At 42.3% G+C, this 23,766-nt stretch overlaps 2 protein-coding genes and 1 pseudogene across 2 annotated transcripts; all 3 read right to left on the bottom strand.

Moving 5' to 3' along the window:
• Positions 1-1,195: 1,195 nt before the first annotated feature.
• LOC130369638 (toll-like receptor 9) lies at positions 1,196-4,032 on the bottom strand (annotated as a pseudogene).
• Positions 4,033-7,100: 3,068 nt separating this feature from the next.
• On the bottom strand, positions 7,101-13,594 carry LOC130382745 (toll-like receptor 9). Its single transcript, XM_056590632.1, has 3 exons — positions 13,298-13,594; positions 9,295-12,243; positions 7,101-9,171 (listed from the first exon to the last, which is right to left on the bottom strand). The coding sequence occupies exons 1-3, from the start codon at positions 13,298-13,300 to the stop codon at positions 8,965-8,967; spliced, it is 3,159 nt and encodes a 1,052-aa protein (XP_056446607.1). The 5' UTR covers positions 13,301-13,594; the 3' UTR covers positions 7,101-8,964.
• Positions 13,595-17,616: 4,022 nt separating this feature from the next.
• LOC130382753 (toll-like receptor 7) lies at positions 17,617-22,758 on the bottom strand. Its single transcript, XM_056590645.1, has 3 exons — positions 22,741-22,758; positions 19,100-20,134; positions 17,617-18,976 (listed from the first exon to the last, which is right to left on the bottom strand). Exons 1-3 carry the CDS (start codon positions 22,756-22,758, stop codon positions 18,770-18,772), a joined length of 1,260 nt encoding a protein of 419 aa, XP_056446620.1. The 3' UTR covers positions 17,617-18,769.
• Between the last annotated feature and the right edge of the window lie 1,008 nt (positions 22,759-23,766).

The following is a 23,766-nucleotide window of genomic DNA, read 5'->3' as shown; positions in this document are numbered from 1 at the left end:
CCGGTAAATTGTAGTGTATTACTGTGTAATTACCACTGGTAATAAGGAGGTAAATACAGAGGAATTACAGCTGAAGTACTAAGTAAAACCTCCACTATTACCCATCAACTCAACTAAGTAGCGTGTAGTTGTAACTGTTTTAGGTTGGTAATAACTCCGATATTGTGTACTTCCTAGGAAATTAGGCAACCAATTCTTATAAACACCTATTATCCAAGGTTTATGTTGTTAACAGCCCAAGTTTAATAATGTACTATCTAGAAATTAGCATAGTGCTTTCCAATAAAATACTTTTTCTTAGGTATTATTCGTAGCTGCACCCATTTAGAAAGGGTTTATTCGATTTACCACTATGGAATTACTTACCTGGTAACAACCTCTGCAGGAACAGTTTTCCTCTAGTGTTATGGTACATCTTCTTAAATACTGGGTACAAAGCCGTTTGTTTCCATGGTATTACCAGGTTCACCATATAATTTATAATAGATACATTCCATTATCCATGCAGTCAAGACAAATATGTACCATGTACGTTCTGTGACGTTACCAAGTAAAACACAAGTAAAACACACCAATTTACCCAGTAATTAAGCTGAATTGGAGTGATCAAGGGCACCGGCAGGAGAATTAACATAACATGGATGGGTTGCACACTAGAGCAAACACCAGATACAACCTCCACACAGAAGCCCAACTAGAACTACTCATGTTGATAACGCTGCGTTGTCTCTGTCTAGACAACGCAGCCACACCTCTACCCGCCCCCCCCCACCGCGGAGGGTCTAATCGCATTTACATCAGAATGAAACCGCAAATGTGAGCAGGGTCCGGGAGGGTAAATTGGGGTTCTAGCTCAAGCAGGCAATTTACGTCGGGCAGTGTTAACGCGTGGACCATGCTGGGAACGAGGCGTGGATAAGACGGGTATATTTGGCAGTGTAAAAACTGCCAAATATGCCAAAATATATATTTGAGACAGATCTGTTTTATAATTTAAAAGGTGGACGAAATCTTTGTCTTTGCTTACCAAGCAGATGTGTACAATTGGAATTGTGCTATACTAAATGTTTTACTGCATATGCATCAGCAGATAATGCATCAAACAAAGTTAAAGTCAGGCGTGCGTCATACGTTATTTCATTTAGTGTGTGCGTGTGTGTGTGGGGGGGTGTCTGGGTAGTGTCCCCACCAACGCTCAGACCAAACCTACGGCCTTGCCCCCACACCCAGGAATCCCGTCCCTCTCCTCAAAACAGAGAGAGGATCTTCTACACAGCCTGAGCTCTCCAAACGGATAACCACCTTATTGTAAACCAAGTCTCTCACGGCTTGTTTGTGTCGAACACCATGAAAGCATCATAGTGTTTTGTCGAGCAACTGGCAGAAGGATGCAGGTAGCCCTTGCATCCTGCCCATATGATCTGTAGGCAGTACCACACATCCAAGCAGTACAGATGTCTTAACAGTGGCAGAGCAATAAATGCACTTGTGGAGAATGTACTTAAGAGGAAGGAAAAGCCACCATAGATCTCCTGACAGGAACGGTGATCAACAGTCAGCACACTTTGACCCTGCAGGGGCTCTGGGAATCCCCATTGGACAGCAGTGGCCAGGTATGGAATATGTGTGTTGCTGGTCCGCAGAAAAACTTCCAATTCGGAGTTACAGTCAAGGATGAAAGGGTTTCCATGCAGGATAAGCACTTGAAAAGAATTGCCATTTTTCCACAGCGATGGGAGTGACTGAAGGTTCAGAACAACGAGACGGTTCGTTTTGAGATAGAGTCGAGCTTTGGCTCGATTTAAGAAATTATCTGGAAGATCTGTAATCTGGTTGACACTGAGGTCCAACAGGGAAAGATGTGGTGAAAACTCTGTAATACTGGGAGGCAGAATAGAAAGGTGATTTCCACTGAGATTTAGATGCGTTAGAGACATTGGAGGTCCGGCCATGGAAAATAAACAAGGTAATTATTGCTAATACTAATAGCCTGACTTCTCTCTGGTAGATTACATAGGATCCATTGTTCGAATGAACGCAGGCAGTTCTGAGAGATGTCCCAGTAGATTAAATACTTGAGGTTCTGGAAGAAATTAATATAGGTCTGGCCCTCTGTATTCCACATTATAGCTAGGCTATTCCCAGAAAAGTATATACACTTCACAGAGTTGCTGCTCAGTTGTGGAGTAATTCTCATTCAAATGCCATTATTTGCAAGATTTAAAACTTTAAAACCAGATTTGTTAGACTGCCGAACTCAAGACGATGACCCATTCCCTTCATACGAAGGTGATGCTCATTGCGACTTAGGTCGAGCACTTTCAGAGTCTTGTTCAACTCGGTGAATACCTCTCTATAATATAGGTAAATTATATTGTATGACATATCTAGTTAAACTAAGCTTTTCAAGTGTCTGAAAAGGCTACCTCTTAAAGCCTGGCTTGCATCATTTTAAAACAAACAACATGTTGCATTCCATCAAAGACATCTTCGTGAAGGAAAATGACATTATTTTGAGAAAGATCACATTACATTTCAAGTACGACATTGTTAGATGTTCTACAAGTCTCATTTTCAGTCTCAGTTTGCTACAGGTGTGCTGATACTAGTAGCATGGGTGAGAAATACAATTGTCGATATTGTCGACAAGACAATTTCTCTCATAGACAACGCAAGGGCAGGTCGTCCATTTTATCATATGAAAAATGTTAAAATCAAACATCGCTGACCCGCATATCAACACACATAGGGACAGCGTCCCTATAACACGGAACGAAAACATGTCAATAACACAGTATAGTTAATTACGTCAATAGAGTCCAGCACAAGACTACGATTTGTTGCTAAAATGTAACATTACTCTTCTCCTTGAGTCTCCCAAAATGTCTTGCGATTTTGATATCCCCCCTCCCCCCTGCCAACTGTTTTAGTTGTTTTATTTTTCTAATGTTATGTGTGTATGCTATGTGTGACTGTGTGCTACTGCTGCCCGTCTTGGCCAGGTCACTTGAAGAGATGTTCAATCTCAATTAAGTATCCTTCTTATGAAAAAATAAATAAACTTAAACTCTCACGTCAAGTAGCCAATGTACAATCTGCAATCTTGCCCTTACACCTTCTCCCTCTCCCCCTCCCCCACACAAGCCCGTGCTTTATTTCACTATAGTTAGGTAGGTTGCTGTTGCTACACTTAGTTTATTTCACTATCGTGTTTCTCTCAAAAGTAGACATTTCCAGCTGTTTGTTATTATTATTTTCAACTAACCAATAGTAGTTGCCATGCATTTTTTAAATATCAATGCACTTTGAGCCCTGAATAACAGTAAAAGCCATTAAAGAATTGATTTGCATGCATAGTATACTACAATTTCCATTGAACAATAACCCTTGTAACCCACTAATTGACTCATTTTATGAAGTGATCAAATGCTCACAAACTTGCTGCTTTCAGACACGCGTGTAAATCCTGATATACTCCTGCTATTCTCCTGATGGGCCATATGTGTGAACAACATATCCTGAAATTTGTACCCTGAAAATCTCCTGAATGATACTACCCCTGAGGCACTATTTTCTCCATAGGAAATGAAAATGACCTTATGTGTGAATGAGGAGTCGAAAGTCTGTATTTCTCCCACCACTTGAGTGGGCGTGTTGATGATGCTTCTGCATGTAATTGAGCGGCGCCCTAAATGATAATCAGCCTGTTGCCTGAATGGTTAAAAAATATTTATATGACGGCACTGCTCTCAAGAGTCATTCGTGGTGAATGCTAAAAGGTAGGTCTCATCATAACCCTAAAGTACACAACATAGAGAACGTATCGAAAAAGTTTTTTTGTTATTATTGTTGACAACAGTTAGCGGAACATATTGTCACAACCCGCTCCCCACCAGGGGGATCCGGGGGCTAGTGGTGGAGGGTGTGTACCGCCGCCATCCACTAGCCGGCGGCAGAGAGCACCACATTCCTCACCCTCATCAGCCAGATGGGGAACTCCTGGCCGGAGGGAGGAAACGAGCGGGCGGACATCTTAAAAGCCGAGGACTCATTCCGGGGTTGAGGAAGAAAGACCAACCAGGGGGAGACATTTGATACACCACAGACTACGAGGCTCACGGAGACCCTTGTTCCGCATTGTATTTCTTGTTCAGTGACTTTATTTGTGAATAAACGCCGACTGCGGTTTAAACCAGGATCCAGTGCGTGGTATTTGCCGTGAGAAACAGACATTTTGGAACCGGGTTGCCACAATATAAGGTCCCGTCCTTCCACCCCCTGTTTTCTCAGTTAAGCTCAGAAATCTACTACATTTGTCCAAGAGTTTGTTATATGTTAAATGAAGCAAAAAATTACGCATTCTTTTCCGGTAATGCAGTCGTTCGCGACGCCTTTCTTCTTCGTCGTTTCTTCTATTTGTCTCTAACTCATGCTCCAATCTTTCATTGATCGATGCTTTGGATTTTGTGGATGCAACAGAATACATGATGCATCATTTTAGCAACATTTAAAGGTCCCATGGCATGCAACCAGGTGTGGTGTGATTAGCCGCTACAAGCCGTTTTGGAAATCTGCCCCTATAGACATCACAGGTGGGTGTGTCCACCTAGATGTGTGACAGATAGATGAGTTACGTTTGCTACAGTCCACTGGGTAGGCTGGTAGACTGAAGGAACTCACCTAGTGGTAAGGGCGCATTACTATCTGACAGAATTAAAAGATATCAAAACCAATGTAGAGTGGAAGTCGGTACAACGCAAGACTACGGAACTGCTTTCATTAACACCAGCACGTCATACAGGAAAACACGCGTACCCATTCAACGACCATAACACTTACAGTAATGTTGCTATGAACGTAACATTAACAGAACAGCCACACAAATACACCCCCACAACAACAAACCCCAACCAATGAACCCCGCTGAATGTCTGCGCTGCAAAGGACCTTGGTCCTCATTCTGTGATTGTGACTGAATGGCTTCTCTCCTTGTCTAAACTATGTAGGATATATATGTATCCATTTGTATAAAACTCATAGTCATTAATAATATCCATCATCGTGAAATTACATAATACATTGATTGCCATACTAAGTAGTATTAAAGAGGGTAACAGTATGATCCGGAAGTGAAAATCTCATTTATATCTACATAGAGGTTTTGATTATTATTCTGGAGTGTATTGTTTGTGAGAGACAGCTTGAGAGACAATGCTCAACACACACATACATGCAGCACAGCACGACAAATTCCGCCGCTAATGAGTACTGGTTGCGCCGACTCTGGAGAGTCAAGGTTGACACTCGCCCCCGTCACCCGGAACACAGCGCCCTCGCCCACTGTCACTATACAGGCCCCCTCCTTAGGGGTCAGCTGTCCCGACGCAACAACACCCAACACATAGGCCAAAGTGTTCCGGTGGCCGGCGCCAACGAGCAGGCCGCTGGGTCCCCTGCCGCAGTGGCAGAGCGGACTCCTGCCCTCCGGGTCAGTACACCCATGGAATCTCCCTGGGTGTGGGCGACCCACTCTTGCGTAAGCCCTCCTCGGCCAAACCCCAGAATCATGGTGTGTTCGAGATGCCTCGTACAACACCCGCACAAGTTGCAAAGTTGTAAATCTCCCAGCTTTCTTGCGGCATTTCCCGAGGCACTTCCCCTTTTGGTCTTAATATCTCGGGCTCCTGAGAGTCCTGTTATGGGACCGATAGTTGTTGGACCCAAGAGCAGAAGAAAGAGACGGTACAGGAGTTGTAGTGAAGGTGAACAGGTTTATTTGGTGTAACCAGGAGTGAGGCATGAGGCAGGTTGGAGAGTGGGGCGCATCAGGCTGGAGGGAGTGAATCAGGCAGGCTGGAGGTGTAGGTCCACAAACTATAAACGAAGAGAACAAAGGTGAGGCACGAGATTTCAACAAGAGAACTACTTGATAGTGTATATACTGGAGCCAGGTACCACAGTGTATCGAAGTATGATCAGGGGATGACTGCAGGGAAACCAGGGCTGCATCCGAATACTTAGTACATACTATTTCTGTCCAGTGTCTACTACTTGACCATACTACACTTGACTGTGTAGTACGGTCTACAGCTATGCGTAGAACGCCTCCGAACGCTTCCGAACATCGCCGAAACTCCACCGGAAGTTTGGAGATGACGTATCTCCCCTCAGATGCCGGTGTAAGTGCCATATTGGCTCGGCTACCAGATCGGCTCGGGGTCCGTCGTCTGCTGATTACGTCACACAATACGCTATCTATCTAATGATCTTTCATTTTGAACATAGACCATTCCCAACCTATCTGTATGGATAGTTTTCTTCTAAAAACAAAACATCCCTCGGAATCATCTTGGCTGTTAAGATAAGCCGTCCGTGTTGCCAGATTGGGCACATTTTCAGCCTGATTTGGCTACTTTGAATCACGTTAGGCTGGAAAAACGGGACATATGCCCAATCTGGCAACACAAACCGAAACTAGACAGACCTACTCGCGCTCACACATGTGCTTGCTGTGGTTGCTATGACGACAGCCAGAGCTACAGCACAAAACAGCCAATCACAACTGTCCCTTAGCAGCCAATCACAATGTAGCCTACGCCCATTCAAGCGTACAGCCAATGATATTGTGTAACGTAATCAGCAGACGACGGACCCCGAGCCGATCTGGTAGCCGAGCCAATATGGTACTTACACCGGCAAAATTACCTTGATAAGTTACCTGTTTTCCGTCTTGTCATCGTTGCTATTAAATTAAAAATGTCTCTTTTTACTTAATTACTTACTTTACTATTTTACTCTTTTTAATGTCTCTTTTTTTCGCCGCTTTCTACAACGTCTTTCTGGTGGTGACGAGTCAGCCATCTCTTCTTCGTTCGTTACTAGACTCCTGTTGCATTGTGGGATAGCGTAGTGAAGTCCGTGGTTTACTTTGGCGGTAGTACGCATTCGGAAACGTCTTCCGTACTACAGAATGCATACTGAGTATTCGGACGCGCTATATTTTTTGCGTACTACAAAATGCATACTATATAGTATGCAAGTATGAGTATTCGGATGCAGCCCAGGTGTATATGAAGGGGAGTTGATGAGTTGATGCAGGCCAGGTGTGAGCAGTTGAGTGGCAGGCAAAGCACAGAGACAGACAGGGGGTGTGGTCAACACAGAGGGAGAATACACAGCACCACAACAGTGGCCATGACAAGTCCCCCGAGTTCAGTGAGGTTAACTGTATGACTCGATAAGCAAAGATGGCTGCGCCCATAATGAGATGTATGTTCTTTGCATTTGTGCCACGTTGGTTGTTTAATGTTGATTTGATATGCTCTTACACACTTACATTGCTGCTTTAATCCGGTCTTAATACTTACAGGTGCATCTCTGCTTCTTTGACTTCAGTCAAATAAGTCTTAACAACGTCGACTGTCACGCAATTGTGACTTAAAACGTCGAAACAAGCCGATAAAACCATACCTGCCACACCACAGTGTGTTGCCACACCACAGTATGCGGCTCCGAGGCTGCAGATGGATGCTACTCAACTAGTCAGCCTGCAAAACTCACCACAACCATTTCTTTCTTCTCTTGCATACTGGCCCTGACAGAACCCACAAGCTGTCTCTCACAAACAATACACTCCGTCCAGAATAATAATCAAAACCTCTATGTAGATTATGAATAGGATTGTCACTTCCGGATCATACTGTTACCCTCTTTAATAATACTTAGTATGGCAATCAATGTATTACGTAATTTCACAATGAAGGCTATTATTAATGACTATGAGTTTTATACAAATGGATACATATCCTACATAGTATAGACAAGGAGTGAAGCCACTCAATCACAGTCACAGAATGAGGACCAACTGTGCGTGTTGTACCATTAGATATTAATATCATTTACACCAAATCTATTCATATCTATGCAAGTACAAATTCAAAATAGTCAGATAATTGTTTTTATTGTTAAATGATTGTTTGACAAAAAATTACCCAAAAGAAATGCATGGGAAATAAAGGACAAGAAAAAACCACAGTATGTCTGCATAGATTAAAATGAACAAAGTCATGATCTTTTTGTTACAATTATGGTTACCCGTTGCCATATCTACAAGCAGAGTGCAGTCCCAACTCAAATTGGCAAACACTTTGATTTTAAGAACTAGATAAAAACACAATCCACAGTATCCATATGTATTTAGAAAAGGGAAACAGATCAAATAAACTGTGTCTAAACCGAAAAGGTCCCCAAAACATGTAGCCATATTCTTAACGGATGTCATATACCAAATTGTGTTAGGGTTGTGGGTGCAGGCAGGCAGGTAGGACCCAGATGCAGACGGTTTAGGGAAAACGGCACTTCATTTCCGCCAAAAGGCTAAGGCAAGGAGCAAGGAGCAAGGGAACACAGGTAACCACAGAGAAAACGCAGCACCAACAAACCACAATGACAGCACCAGGAACAAAGGAAAGACAATGGCTTAAGTAACAAACACAAGACATGCACCGAGGAACCGCTGAGACACATTAGGGGAGGGAGCAGTAATCAACACAGGAGGGAAACACAGGGAAACACACCAAAACACGACAGACCATGACAAATTGAGTACAGCAGTAGGCTGTAATCCCTTCTCTAGATCCACAAAGGCATTTCAACGTTTAAAATCATTGAATTGTATACATATCATGAGTTTCATGATGGTTTGATTAATCTAAATGGCAGCATATCCAGTACATTGTCCAAAATCAGTTTTCTGTTCTTAAATTAAAACGCTACATGATCAGGGATGCAAATGAACAGGAACAATTATATAAAACCTTTACTTATGCTTTATTTAACATCTCACAAGATTCGCATCAATTGTTGAATAGCGGTGGTCTTCTTTGAAAAGCATTTCAGCCTATTTACACACATTTTCAGAGAGACAGTAGTTATTACATTGTTACTTTGTATAACGAGTGGAATTTATATGAAACCCTCACTAATGTTGTTGTCATATAATTGAAGATTGTCTGATGACAGTGCTGTCCTGATTTGGTTCCAGAATAGGGGTTGGGCCTTTGGGTTTCTAGGCCAGGACATCACTGACTTCCTGCACAACCTCGTCCTTAGTTGGAGGTACTTCAGCTTGGGAAACATCTTGTCCAGCAGTATGACAACGGCTACGTCCACCTTGTTGAGATGAAATCAAAGACAGATTTATAACAACTTGACATAATATAATGATGATAGGAATGCTAAGGAATTTAAACAAACAACTTTAAGCATTATGTAAACATTTACTTCATTGTATACCTTCTCATCAAGAAGCCTCTGCTGAACCATGAAAAAGGTCTGCTGTATCACACCGTTGACCGTTGCCTCACCACCGTCATTTCTTGTGCAGTTGGACAGCACAAACACTGTCTTCTCGCTGCTATGGACAGCATGGTGGAGGTTTTCAATGCAGGAAAGCCCAGGAATCCAGTCCCTCTCCTCTAAACAGAGAGAGAATCTTCTGTGGCCTGAGCTCTCCAAACGGATAACCAACTCATTGTAAACCCAGTCTCTCACAGCCTGGTTGTTTGTGTCAAACACCACGAAAGCATCATAGTGTTTTGGCGAGCAACTGGCAGAAGGATGCAAGTAGCCCTTACATCCTGCCCATAGGATCTGTAGGCAGTACCACACATCCCAGCCATAAAGATGTCTAAAAAGCGGCAGAGCAATAAATGCACATGTGAAGAGTGTACTTAGGAGGAAGCCCAAGCCACCATAGATCTCCTGACAGGAACGCTGGTCGACGGTCAGCACACTTTGACCCTGCAGGGACTCTGGGAATTCACATTGAACAGCAGTAGTCAGGTAAGGAATACGTGTGTTGCTGGTCCGCAGGAATTCATGCAATCCGGAGTTGTGACAGTCACAGATGAAAGGGTTGGCATGCAGGGTAAGCAACTGACGAGAAGTGCCATTTTTCAGCAGGTGTGGGAATGACTGAAGGTTCAACACTTTGAGAGAATTGCTATTGAGATAGAGACACTGCAAAACGTTGGCTAGGCTAAAGAATTTATCTGGAAGATGGGTAATCTGATTGCCACTGAGGTCCAACAGGGAAAATTGTGGTGGAAACTTTGTAACATTGTTAGGCAGAACTGAAAGGTGATTTCCACTGAGACTCAGATGCGTTAGATTACTAAAAAATGTGATATTCTGCCATGGAAAATCTAAAAGGTAATTATTGCTAAGGCTGAGGGCTTGAATGCTCACTGGTAGATTAAAGAGGATCCGTTGTTCGAATGACCGTAGCATGTTCTGAGAGATGTCCAAGTAGATTAATTCCTTGAGTTCCTGAAAGAAATGAATGTAGGTCTGGCCCTCTATATCCCACATTATATCTAGGCGATTCCCAGAAAAGTACATATACTTCACAGAGTTGCTCCTCAGTCTCGGATCTATTCGCTGACCCATGCCATTATTTGCAAGATTCAAAACTTCCAGATTAGTGAGGCTTTCAATGAACCCAAGACGATGACCCATTCCATTCATGCGAAAGTGATACTCATTATGACTGAGGTCCAGCACCTTCAAAGACCTGTTCAACTCACTGAATGCCTCTTTATAATATAGGTCAATTCTATTGAATGACATATCTAAGTAAACTAAGCTTTTCAAGCGACTGAAAAGGCCACCTTCTAAAGCCTGGCTTGCGTAATTGTAAGAAAGGTTTAAACACAAGACATTTTCCATACCATCGAAAACATGTTCATGAAGGAACATAAGATTATTTTGGGAAAGATCAATTGTCAAATTATTCCCGCAAAATTTCTGCGTGAAATTTGACATTCCAAACAGTATATTGTTAGTTATACACATGTCACTTTCAGGCAGCGTTTGATATACATGTGCTGTTATTGGTGGCATGAATGAATCAGAAAAGTATTTGAAAACATTTGGATCCTGTGAGCCTTGATCTAAAGAGTTACCAGATGAGACATTGCAAGGGTTATAACTCAGTGCGTTCTGAGAGAGGACTAATTTGTTGAGAGAAGTTAACATTCCCACAGTGGTCATGTTGAAATAACTGATGAAATTCATGCGCAACTCCAGCATCTTAAGTTGTTTTAGTCTGGACAGAACCACAAGGCTTTGTTCTGAAACAGTGTGGAAAAAGTTCCCGCTTAACAGAAGGGTTTCGAGATTTGAGACATTTCCCAGATGTTCTGAAAGGATCAGCTCATGGAATGTCTTATAAGGCTGAAAGTTATAGATGAGGCTGATCCACGTTAACTGCTTTAGGTCTGTAAAGAAGGTACCATTACGGATGGTGTGGGCCAGGTAGTTGTCAGAGAGATCCAACCTCCTCAAATTTGTCAAAGGGAGAAAAATACCTTTTGGTATACTGTTCAAAGAGTTTCCCCTCAAGCTCAGAATACGAATGGAGCTGTTTTTAATATTGAATGAGTTAGGGTGAAGCTGTAGGGAGGCATTGTTAGGGCAAGGAAAACAAGGGCGGGCTGCATGGTCACAACGCTGACAATTCCATTCCAGATTTAGATTCTCCAGGTTAGGAAAATTAGCAAATGCCCATTCTGGAATCTCAGTTATTGTATTCTCTTTCAAGTCCAGTGTCATAAGTGAAGCTGGCAATCCTAGTGGTATTGATGTTAAATTGTTGTATCCCAGGGTTAGATTTTTCAGATGTGATAGCTCCTTGTAAACATCCAGATGGATGTAAAATGACTGGTTGCAAGGGTTTTCATTATAACAGTTCATTTTGAGGAAGAGCTTCTCTAGATGTGGAGTTCCAAAAGGGATGATGATGTTGAAAATGCAGTTGCTCTCAAGATCCAGGACCTTAATGCTTTCCGGTAACCAGGGTAACTTGGTAAGGCTGTTTCCTGCCAGATATAGATAAGTGAGGTTGTGCAGACTCCTGAAGGCATCCTCGTGTAATCTGACTCCACAGGGAAGGTTGTTAATTTTTCGAATGATATTGGGATCACAATTCCCCGTCATATTCAGAGTGATAAGATTTGGAATGCCAGAGAATTGATGCCGTCCAACTTCCCGTATCTTGGTGTGACTTAGGTCGAGAAACGTTACATTCACTGAAGTAAAAAAAGGGAAGTCATCGAGCGGCCTGTGTGTGCAGTATACCTCAGTACCGTTTTCATTGTTGTCACATGGAAAAAACAGGGGGATTCTTCCTCTCAATAAAGGGATTTGGCTCAGTAGTAGAATAACCACTTTTTGAAAGATACCCTGAGAAGTAAAATTGGAAAAAAGTTATAAATTTACTTTTTCATCAGTTACTGTAATCTTGGATGGCCTTTTTGTATTGTAAAAGTAAGTCAAAAGGGTAAAGGTCACTTTGCTATGTGACTTTTCAAGAGGGTTAAGCCGTTTTAGCATTTCATCGAAGCCCACTCCGATCAAAGTTGTTATTTCAGATATCCAAAAAAAATATGTGTTTCATGTGTAACTCAATGTATAAATCATGTCCTCTAATCTTAAACATTGACAAATTCTTGGATAGTAATAATATTCATAGAAATAATAAAATGCTTCATACTCATATGCCGAACTCACACCACAAAAAATTTGATTTTTCTTTTAATTTAGAGCTCACTTTCAAATGACATTCTATATTTAATCCCTGTGTGGCACACCCAACACATGGTCGGTGGTTTAGGTATGACAAAATTACCCGCAATATTTCTAGAGGATTTCTATGTATATTTTCAATCTTCAATCTAGTGCGAGTCAGAGCCATCAATATAAAAAATATAACAAATGTAAAACTATTTTAAATTCTCCTGGGCTCGTTTGACGATGTCCAGACTGATTGAATCTGAAATAATCGTGTCTTTTATCATTTACGATAAGAGGACCTTTGGAACCAGGATTTTATTCTGATTTCACAGTTTTCAAAGATTAGATGGTGACAAGGTGTCACCTAAATTTCATTTCAGCCAATGTGAATAACCACATCCTAACTTATTTTTTAAGAAAAAAAGGTACCTGTTCATATATCCTACATTTTATTAAATATAAAGATATGTATGCAGGTTAAACATTCTATTTCTTCATTTAGCACCTTAAATTACTATAGTTGGAAACAAATAAAAACAAATTCTGTTAACTTTTAGATATGCTCCTTCTATACTAAATTTGAGATATATTCTATTTTATCTGTATTTGTCTAAGAGCAGTCTACATCAGAATAGAGTCAAAATTCATATAGTGTTAGCTTGGCCTCATACAATTTGAGATATCAATTGTAGAAACATATTATGAAATATCATAAATGACCTACCATTATCTCAACCCGACTGATTTTTTAGTGGAGACGCAACTGTTGGTGATGACAGCTCTGCAGAAGTGAAAAATGACCATTATTTCAACCGGACTGATGTTTTTATGCACTCGGACGTCACTTCCTTCCTTTATTTTTCCAAAATCGACCCAGTTCCATTTTTTTTTACAAATAAGCCCAGTGGCTGTTACACACAATGGAGAGTGTTATTTTTAAGAAAAAAATGGTACCTTTAATGGTTACAACATTAAGCATAATAATCAAAACCTCTTTACATATTATGAATGGGATTTTCACTTCTGGATCACACTGTTACGCTTTAAAATGCTACTTATTATAGCAATCATTGCATCCTCTAATTTCACGATGAAGGCTATTATTAATATCTATGAGCTTTACACAAATACACATATGTATACATAATCTATACACATCGATTATTGTTATTATCTTTTATACAGTAAGGCCCATCCTACATAGTACAGACAAGGAGGGAAGCCGTGTGATGTTCAACTTACCTAAATTCTCCCATGTGATCCCCCTTTTCCGTGACCTTCACTGTAGTATCTTGCATCAGATTCAAGACGATGATACTAGCCTACAAGGCGGTCAATTTAACTGCTCCTGCCTCCCTCCAAGCATTGGTCAGACACGCACTCGAGCTCAACGGCTCCGCTCAAATATCTCAACTCGACACCTGGTTCCTTCATCACTAAGAGCAGCAAAAAGTTGAACAACAAAGTCACAACTCTTCTTTGGCGGGGTTGACAATTATCCCATGTTGGCTGAGCTGCTCAAAAAGTGTCCAGAGGTGCGCCAGGTGCTGATATTTGGACATGCTCGCCCCCAGGATGTCACCCAAGTACTCAAAAAGAAAAGACAGCTCCCGTAAAATAGAGTCCATGAGGCATTGAAAGATTGAGCTGCATTTTTAAGACCGAACAGCATTCACAGGAACTCAAACAGACCAAACGGCGTGATCACTGCTGTTATGGGAACGTCCCGTGGGTGTACAGGCAGCTGATGATATCCCCGGATAAGGTCCACCTTGGAAAAAAATCCCCATACCAGCCAGGTGTGCCGAGAAATCCTGTATGTTCGGGACTGGGTACCGGTCAGGCGTCGTTGCCTCATTTAGCCGCCGGTAGTCGCCACACGGGCGCCGGCCGCCGCCGGGCTTGGGGATGATGTGGAGGGGTGAAGCCCACAGGCTGTCGGACCAGCGGACTATACCCAGGCGTTCCATGTTTGCAAACTCAGCCTTTGCAACGGCAAGCTTGGTCGGGTCGAGGCGCCGAGCACGGGCATAGACGGGTGGACCAGTAATGGCGAGATGGTGCTCCACACCATGCTTCACGGCAGACGCAGAGAAAGTGGGCTGAGTGAGGGCTGGGAAACCGGCAACCAGATGGTGCACATCATCTGAGGAGGAGAGCATGCTAGACAGTTGTATCGAGTCAGCCCCGCTGAACGTGCACGCATAGGAACAATACGGGACGGCGTCAATCAAATGGCGGTTTTTCACATCCACCAACAGTCCATGCGCACACAAAAAATCGGCGCCGAGGAGGGGAACGGAGACCTTTGCTGTAACAAAGTCCCAGCCAAACCGGTGCCCTCCGAAACACAACTCAATTTACCTTGTTCCATAGGTACGGATCGGGCTACCATTAGCAGCTTCAAAATAGGGGCGCCATGGCCGTCCGTCACTATGTCCAAACGGGATGCCGGCAGGACGCACCTCTGTGCTCCCGTGTCGCACAGGAATCGTCGTCCGGAGATGCTATCACGGATTTAAAGCAGCCTGCCAGCGAGGCCGACGCTCATGCAAAGGCCACTACCGAGCGCCAGCCCTGGCGTTTCCCAGTCCGACGAAACTGAATGGCGAACGACATTTAAGAGCCCTCGGTCCAAACATTGAATGGTAAAAACACATGCCTGAAGACTGCTGCGGGCCTGAAGACTGCTGCGGGCCTGAAGACTGCTGGGGGTCAGAAGACTGCTGCCGACAAGAATTGTTGGCAGCGATGAGTGTGGAGTCGTCCAGTGTCACAGGAGCGATGTGCGCGGGAAAAAACGCGGCCATACAGGTCCCTTGACCCACCAGGAAAAAATTATCAGCCTCTTCAGCCAGCCTCCGACAGTCAGTGATCGTGGTGTTGGCTAGTGTTGGCTCGTTCGTTAGCGAACCGGTTCGAATGACCGAGTCTTTAGGACGAACGAACTGAACCGGTTCGTCTCTCTCGTTCGTTCGGTCGTCTCGTTCACCATTCGATTCACCGGAGACTCGACTGAACGAACGAACGAGTTTCAGGTAGGACTAACTCCACTGAGTCTGACTGACTCAACTGAGAACCGTGCAATGGCGTGCATTCCATGATGTGATTTACCGGTACCGGAAACTAGGCTGAATCGCGAACGACTCCTCCACGTTCAGTCGAGTTTCCGGTGAATCGATTCACCGGAAACTCGACTGAACTAGGAGGAGTCGTTCACAAATCGAATGTTCGTTCAGCCTGGTTTCCGGTAGCGGTAAATCGCATCATGGAATGGACCCCATTGCACGGTTCTCAGCTGAGTCAGTCAGACTCAGTGGAGTTAGTGCTACCGGAAACTCGACTGAACGAACGAACGAACGAACGATTCGCGAACGACTCCTCGTGGCGAACTGAATCACGCAAACTGGGTCACAGAAACAAATCATTGAATCCACCACTAGTGTTGGCTAATGCAGCTCTAAATTAGGAAGGCAGCTGACGCAGGAAAAGCTGAACGAAAAGAAAGTGGGGTTCGTGCTCACCCATGAGATCCAGCATACGGTCCATGAGCTCAGACGGTTTGCTGTCACCGATTCCTTGAAGGGAGAAATGCCTGCTGGCATTCTCAGCGTCCAATAAAAGGTCAGACCATTGAACAGGTAACCTCATATAAATATATTGGGACAGTAATAGATTCTACCCTCAATTTTGACTTAAATTGTGAAGCTGTGTGCAAGAAGGGTCACCAGCGCCTACACTGTCTGAGGAAGCTTTCCTCTTTTAACATAGACAAGACCATGATGTCTTTGTTTTATTGTGCTTTTATTGAGTCAATTTTAACATTTTCCTTAGCATCATGGTTTGGAAACGTATCTTTAAAAAATAAGAATTCCCTCAACAAGATTGTAAAATGGTCCGGTAAGTTGATTGGTGAGCCACAGCCGAACATGGAAGCCCTGTACACCAAACAGTTACAGAGGTTATCGAAATCCGTTCAAAATGATAGCACCCACCCTTTAAACCAGGGGTGCCCAACCAGTCGATCGCGGTCTACCAGTAGATCGCCGACAGATCCCAAGTCGATCGCGAGGGGTGAAGAAAAAAAAAAAAAAAAAGTTTTTTTTTTTTTTTTTTTTAATGAAATTAAATTTGCGCGGGACATATACGCGCGGTAGCGCATGTGCTGTTAACAGCAGTTGGAAGCCGTCAACAGTAGTTACACACTCCTAAACGTTGGCATGGCTGAGGGGAAACAAGCTAAGACCTACCATTTTCACCCTGAGTGGGAGGAAGATTATTGATTGTCGTTGAGAAGGTGCCGTGCGCAGACGGAATGAAACCCCCACTGAAGTCCGTAGGTTCACGATACAACCCCCCCCCCCCCCCCCCCCCCCCCCCCCCCCCCGTCAACAATTGTTCTCTACCCCCCCCCCCCCCCTGGCTTGAATGTAGGTTTGCTGGTAGATCTCGGGAGGTTGGCTACTTGAAAAGTAGATCTTGGGTCAAAAAAGGTTGGGCACCCCTGCTTTAAACAGTGCATTACAGCTGCTTCCCTCCAGACAGAGGCTCAAAGTTCCCAAAAGCCGAACAAACCGCTACAGGAACAGTTTTGTTCCTGCAGCCATTATCTATACGAATAAATTGTTGCAGCGCCACTAGGGGTGCATAACTTTGTTGCACTTTCTGATGTACTGAGCACCTCTGTGATTTTTGTCTGCGTGTCTGTCTTGTCTTCTGTATTTTTGTTGTGTCCTTTTTTTTTTATACTGTGTATGCTAAGTGTTTGAACGCCCTTTTCTTGCCCGGCAAACCAAATTTACCCACGGGTATGAATAAAGCAACCTTGACCTTGACCTTGTCAGACAGTTCAAACGTCTTCAACAGGTGGGCTTTGAGTGCCGTATACTTCTCCCTTGCCAGATTTTTAAGGAGGCTCACCACTCTGGATGCTGTTGAATTTCCGAGAGCTGACACAATGTAGTAGTAATTCGACGTATCCGCAGTGATCTCCCGCAACGCGAACTACGCTTCGGTCTGGGTGAACCATGCCGACGCTGACGATTCCCAGAATTCGATGGGTTTGAGAGTAACAGCGTTTGCGGTCATGGTCGTGTCGTGTCTCTGGATACGTTCAGCAGACCAACGTTGGGGTCACCAGTGTGGAAGTTGCATTAAATAGAAAAAGACTATTTCTCACGTTGAGCACACGAATGCGTGACTCGTTTATTTCATTAGACCAAACCAGGAAGCCAAAACGCACTGCAGGTAAAACAAACCCTGCATGGGGCTCTACGTCATGAGACCTTCCTAACATTTAAAGGGACAGCGATCCCTGAACAACCAAGACAGTAAACGATATGCCTACAACAGTGTATAGAACAACACATAACAACGCAGGTGAATTATGATATGTTAACTTACACTACAGTTTAACAAAAAGTTACCAAAATAAAATGCAGAGGAAATAAAGGACAGGGAAATACCTCAGTATGCTTACATGAAATCGTAAGTCATAAATTTACTATTTTGTTGTTACAATCATGGTTACTCATTGCCATATCTACAAGTAGACAGTAAAGATGTATGCATACAATCCACAGTATGCATCCATCTTTAGACACAAATAAACTCTGTCTTAACTGAAAAGGTCCCAAAACATGTAGCAATATTCTTGAGTGATGTCATATTTCAAAATTAGTACAGCAGCAGGCTTTAATCCCTTCTCTAGATCAGCAGACAAATGCATGCCAAGTTTAAAATATTTTCATTGAATACATATGAGTTTCATGATGGTTTGATTAATCTAAATGGCAGCATAGCCAGTGCATTGTCCAACAGTAGGTATGTGTTTTTACATTGAAACGCTACATGAACAGAACATGGGTACACATGAACAGGAACAGGAACCCTAATTTCAAATTGAACACAAATTATTAAAAGGCTGTATTGTACATTGAAAGGTTATTCAACCAACACATATTTAATCACATTTTTGAGAAAAAGATGTTGGTTTAATAAACTAGAGACAACTGAAAGTACAAAAAAAGGATTATGTAAATGATATACAAGTTTTACTTATGCTATCTTTAACATCTCACAAGTTTCACATCAATTATTGAACAGCGGTGGTCTTCAATGAAAATGTATTTGGCCTATTTACAGACATTTTCAGACAGCTAGTAGATACTTTGAAACTTTGTATAAGGAGTGGAGTTTATATGAAACCCTCACTAATGTTGTCGTCATATAATTGAAGATTGTCTGATGACAGTGCTGTCCTCATTTGGTTCCAGAATAGGGGTTGGGCCTTTGGGTTTCTAGGCCAGGACATCACGGACTTCCTGCACAACCTCGTCCTTAGTTGGAGGTACTTCAGCTTGGGAAACATCTTGTCCAGCAGTATGAGAACGGCTACATCCACCTTATTGAGATGACATCAGAGAGAGATTTATAACAACTTGCCATAATATAATGATGATAGGAATGCTAATGAATGTTAACAAATAACTTTAAGCATTTCATAAACATGTATTTCATTGTTTACCTTCTCATCAAGAAGCCTCTGCTGAACCATGAAAAAGGTCTGTCGTATCACACCGTTGACCGTTGCTTCACCAACGTCATTTCTTGTGCCGTTGGACAGCACAAACACTGTCTTCCCGCTGCTATGGACAGCATTGTGGAGGTTTTCAATGCAGGAAAGCCCAGGAATCCAGTCCCTCTCCTCTAAACAGAGAGAGAATCTTCTGTAGCCTGAGCTCTCCAAACGGATAACCAACTCATTGTAAACCCAGTCTCTCACGGCCTGGTTGTTTGTGTCAAACACCACAAAAGCATCATAGTGTTTTGGCGAGCAACTGGCAGAAGGATGCAGGTAGCCCTTACATCCTGCCCATAGGATCTGCAGGCAGTACCACACATCCCAGCCATAAAGATGTCTTAACAGCGGCAGAGCAATAAATGCACATGTGAAGAGTGTACTTAAGAGGAAGGCCAAGCCACCATAGATCTCCTGACAGGAACGCAGGTCGACTGTCAGCACACTTTGACCCTGCAGGGACTCTGGGAATTCACATTGAACCGCAGTGGTCAGGTGAGGAATACGTGTTTGGCTGGTCCTCAGAAATACCTCCAATCCAGAGTTGTAACAATCACAGCTGAAAGGATTGTCATGCAGGGTAAGCAATTGAAAATAAGTGCCATTTGTCAGCAGAGTTGGGAGTGACTGAAGGTTCAACACTACGAGACGGTTGGTATTGAGATAGAGACACTGCAAAGCTTTGGCTTGACTTAAGAATTGATCAGGGAGATGGGTAATCTTGTTGCTACTGAGGTCCAAGGTGTGCAAATCTGGTGGAAACTCTGTAAAACTGTAAGGCAAAAATGAAAGATGATTTACACTGAGATTGAGATAGCTAAGATTTCCAAGACATGTGAGGTTCGGCCATGAAAAATAATGTAGGGCATTATTGCTGATGCTGAGGGCCTGTAGGCTCACTGGTAGATTACAGAGAATATGTTGTTCAACTGAATATAGATCGTTATGAGAGATGTCCAAGTAGATTAATTTCCTGAGGTCCTGGAAGAAATGTATGTAGGTCTGGCCCTCCCCCTCCTGCCACATTATATTAAGGTGGTTCCCTGAAAAGTACATATACTCCACAGAGTTGCTGCTCAGTCTTGGGTCAATATGTGTCCCAATGCCATTATTTGCCAGATTTAAGACTTCCAGATTAGTGAGACTTTGAATGAACTCTAAACAATGACCCATCCCCATCATCCGAAAGTGATACTCATTGTGACTGAGGTCTAGCACTTTCAGAGTCTTATTCAACTCGGTGAATGCCTCTATATGATATAGGTCAATTCTATTGTATGACATATCTAGGTAAACTAAGCTTTTCATGTGAACGAAAAGTCGTCCTTTTAATGCCTGACTTGCGTAATTGTAAGACAGGTTTAAACACACAACATTTTCCATACCTTCAAAAACATCTTCATGAAGGAAAATAACATTATTTTGAGAAAGATTAATTGTCAAGTTATTTCGGCAGAATTTCTGGTTGAAATGACCCATTTCCAATACGATATTGTTAGGTGTTCTACATGTGTCACTTTCAATCTCAGTATCATACCCATGTGCTGATACTGGTAGCATTGGTGAATCAGGAAAATATTTGAAAACCTTTGGATCCTGACAGCCTTGTTCTAAGGAGTACCCAGATGACACATTGCAAGGGAGATAACTCAGTATGTTCTGGGAGAGGTCTAATCTGGTGAGGGAGGGCAACATTCCCAGAGTACTCATATTGTAATAGAAGAGAAAATTCATGCGCATCTCCAGCCTCTTTAGTTTTTGAAGTCTTGACAGAACCACAAGGCTTTTTTCAGGAACTGTGCTGAAAAAGTTCCCGCTGAGAAGTAGGGTTCCTAGATTAGAGACATTGCCCAGGTGTGGTGAAAGGATCAGTTCATGAAATGTCTTCAATGGTTGAAAGTTATAGATCAGGCTGATCCACGTTAACTGCTTTAGCTCTGTAAAGAAGGTACCATTACGGATGGTGTAGGCCAGGTAGTTACTGGAGAGATCCAACCTTTTCAAATTTGTCAAAGGGAGAAAAAGACCTTCTGGAATATTGTTCAAAGAGTTTCCCCTCAAGCTCAGATAAACAAGGGAGCTATTAATCACATTAAAGGAATTTTGGTGTAGCTGTAGGGGGGCATTGTTAGGGCAAGGGAAACAAGGGCGGGCTGCATGGTCACAACGCTGACAATTCCATTCCAGATTTAAATTCTCTAGGTTTGGGAGCATGGCAAATGCCTCATCTGGAATCTCTGTTATTGTATTCTGCTTCAAGTCCAAACTCGTAAGAGAGGCTGGCAATCCTAGTGGTATTGATGTCATATTGTTGTTTCCCAGGGTTAGATTTTTTAGATGGGATAGCTCTTTGTAAACATCTTCATGGATGTAAAATGGCTGGTAACAAGGGTTTTCATAATAACAGTTCATTGTGAGGAGGAGCTGCTCTAGATGTGGAGTTCCAAAAGGGATGATGATGTTGAAAATACAGTTACTCTCGAGATCCAGGACCTTAATGCTTTCAGGTAACCACGGTAACGTGGTAAGGCTGTTTCCTTCCAGATATAGATAAGTGAGGTTGTGCAGACTCCTGAAGGCATCATACTGTATATTGACATGACAGGAGAGGGCAATCCTAGTTCTCGCTGTTTTAGGGGCACAGTTCCACCTCATTTTCAGAGTGAGAAGATTTGGGATGCCAGTGAAAACATGCTGTTTCACCTCCCGTATCTTGGTGTGACTTAGGTCGAGCAATGTTACATTTAATGAAGTAAAAATTGGGATGTCCTTAAGTGGTCTGCGGAGGCAGTATACCTCAGTACTGTTTTCATTATTGTCACATGGAAAAAACTGTGGGGTTCTACCTCCCAATAAGGGAAGTTGGCTCAGTAACAGAAGAACAACTTTTTGAAATATATCCTAAAAAGAGGGAAAATGGGAAATTTGTTATAATTTGACCTTTCCATCAGATACTCCAAATATGTATTATTGACTGGGAGTTTTGTATCATATAAGTAAGATAAAAGAGTAGAGCAATCTGGTATGCCCATTTAATATGCCACGTTCCTTAAAAGTGTGTAAAGCATGGCAATTGCACGATAAACCTGTGTCATAATATAATTAACATCATCTCCTGCTAAAGTTTTGAATACATCCCAGGAACATAGTATGTAATAATAATATTCCTAAAAAACAATGCCATTTTTTCTTTTATAACATCATCCTAACTTGCCAAACTTACACTAAAAGACTTACATTTTAATAAAATCCCATCACAGAGCAGCTCACCTTGCTGAATCTGGTCAATAGTCTTATATTGTGAGCTTGGCATAATAAAATGTGTTACTATGAAATAGATCAACAGTGAAAACATTTTAGAAATATCAGATATGACCTACCATGATTCCTACTTGACTGATCATTGGTTGGAGACACAGCCGTTTGGTGGGCATAAAAGCTCTGAAGAAATGAAACAGAATAGGTTGGTAATATCCCCAATAATAGTTTCTGTTCCTGACAATCACCAGGTGCTCTTACCTCTATCCTCTTTCCACCATACACCTGCATGTGTTTACAATGAAGTCACACGCACACAAAGGATCAGCAGTAACTAGCTTGGACATGGTTTTCCAAGTCGAACACACTCGAACAGACACACACACACACACACACACACACACACACACACACACACACACACACACACACACACACACACACACACACACACACACACACACACACACACACACAGTACTTGCAGAAGCGCAGGTGTGCAGAGAAGTATAGCGATTGCTCATTCAGACTTTTATCTGTTTATTATATATTTATATATTTTATCTATATTATATATATATATAGTATATTTGAATAGTTATACAATTATAACTGTTAAAATCCAGCATTGTCTGAGTTTTGTCATGTGCCGACTGGCTATGTGAAGTGATAGCAAGTGCTTGCAGCATTATTAAATAGACCAGATTATTATTAACATTTTCATTCAAACTAATTGATGATATCAGCCATGAAGCCAATTAGTTACTATTATTAGATAGAAGGCTAACAGGCTATAACTTAGTTTAAAGTGCTCCCAGTTACAAAAAATCTTAACAGCTCTGTCGGACGCGTCGTTTCTCAAAGTGGTAAAATGTAGTAGTGGGTGTGGATATTACCGCTCAAGAAAACATGAACTTGTTTGAGAGGAAAACCGCCTGAGCATCTGCTAAAAGCGTGGATGTAGCTATATGGCTCAAACATGTAATGACAACAGAAGGCCTTAAGAGTCATCACTTTCTACCACCCTGATAACTTCACGGATGAGGGCAAAGTAACTTGAACAAATAATTAGGGGTGGGAATCTCTTGGCACCTCATGATTCGATTAGATTCCGATTATGAGGTCAACGATTCGATTCTTGACCTCATATTTTTTTATGTACATTTCCATGCGTGATTTTCAAAAATATATACATCTGAGTTTGCTACTCAGAGTTTGCTAATCACTTCCTACTTTTGTGATGATCATTAAAGACATCGACAGATGAATTAACTTATCTAATATTTCATTGGCGAGAAAGATTGTCACAAATATGACTTTCTATGAACAATAATCAATGCAGTTTGTATTACAAC

Source organism: Gadus chalcogrammus, chromosome 1, assembly GCF_026213295.1.
Source record: "Gadus chalcogrammus isolate NIFS_2021 chromosome 1, NIFS_Gcha_1.0, whole genome shotgun sequence".
In the NCBI taxonomy this organism is placed as follows: domain Eukaryota; kingdom Metazoa; phylum Chordata; class Actinopteri; order Gadiformes; family Gadidae; genus Gadus; species Gadus chalcogrammus.
This window is presented reverse-complemented; position numbering and strand designations above follow the sequence as displayed.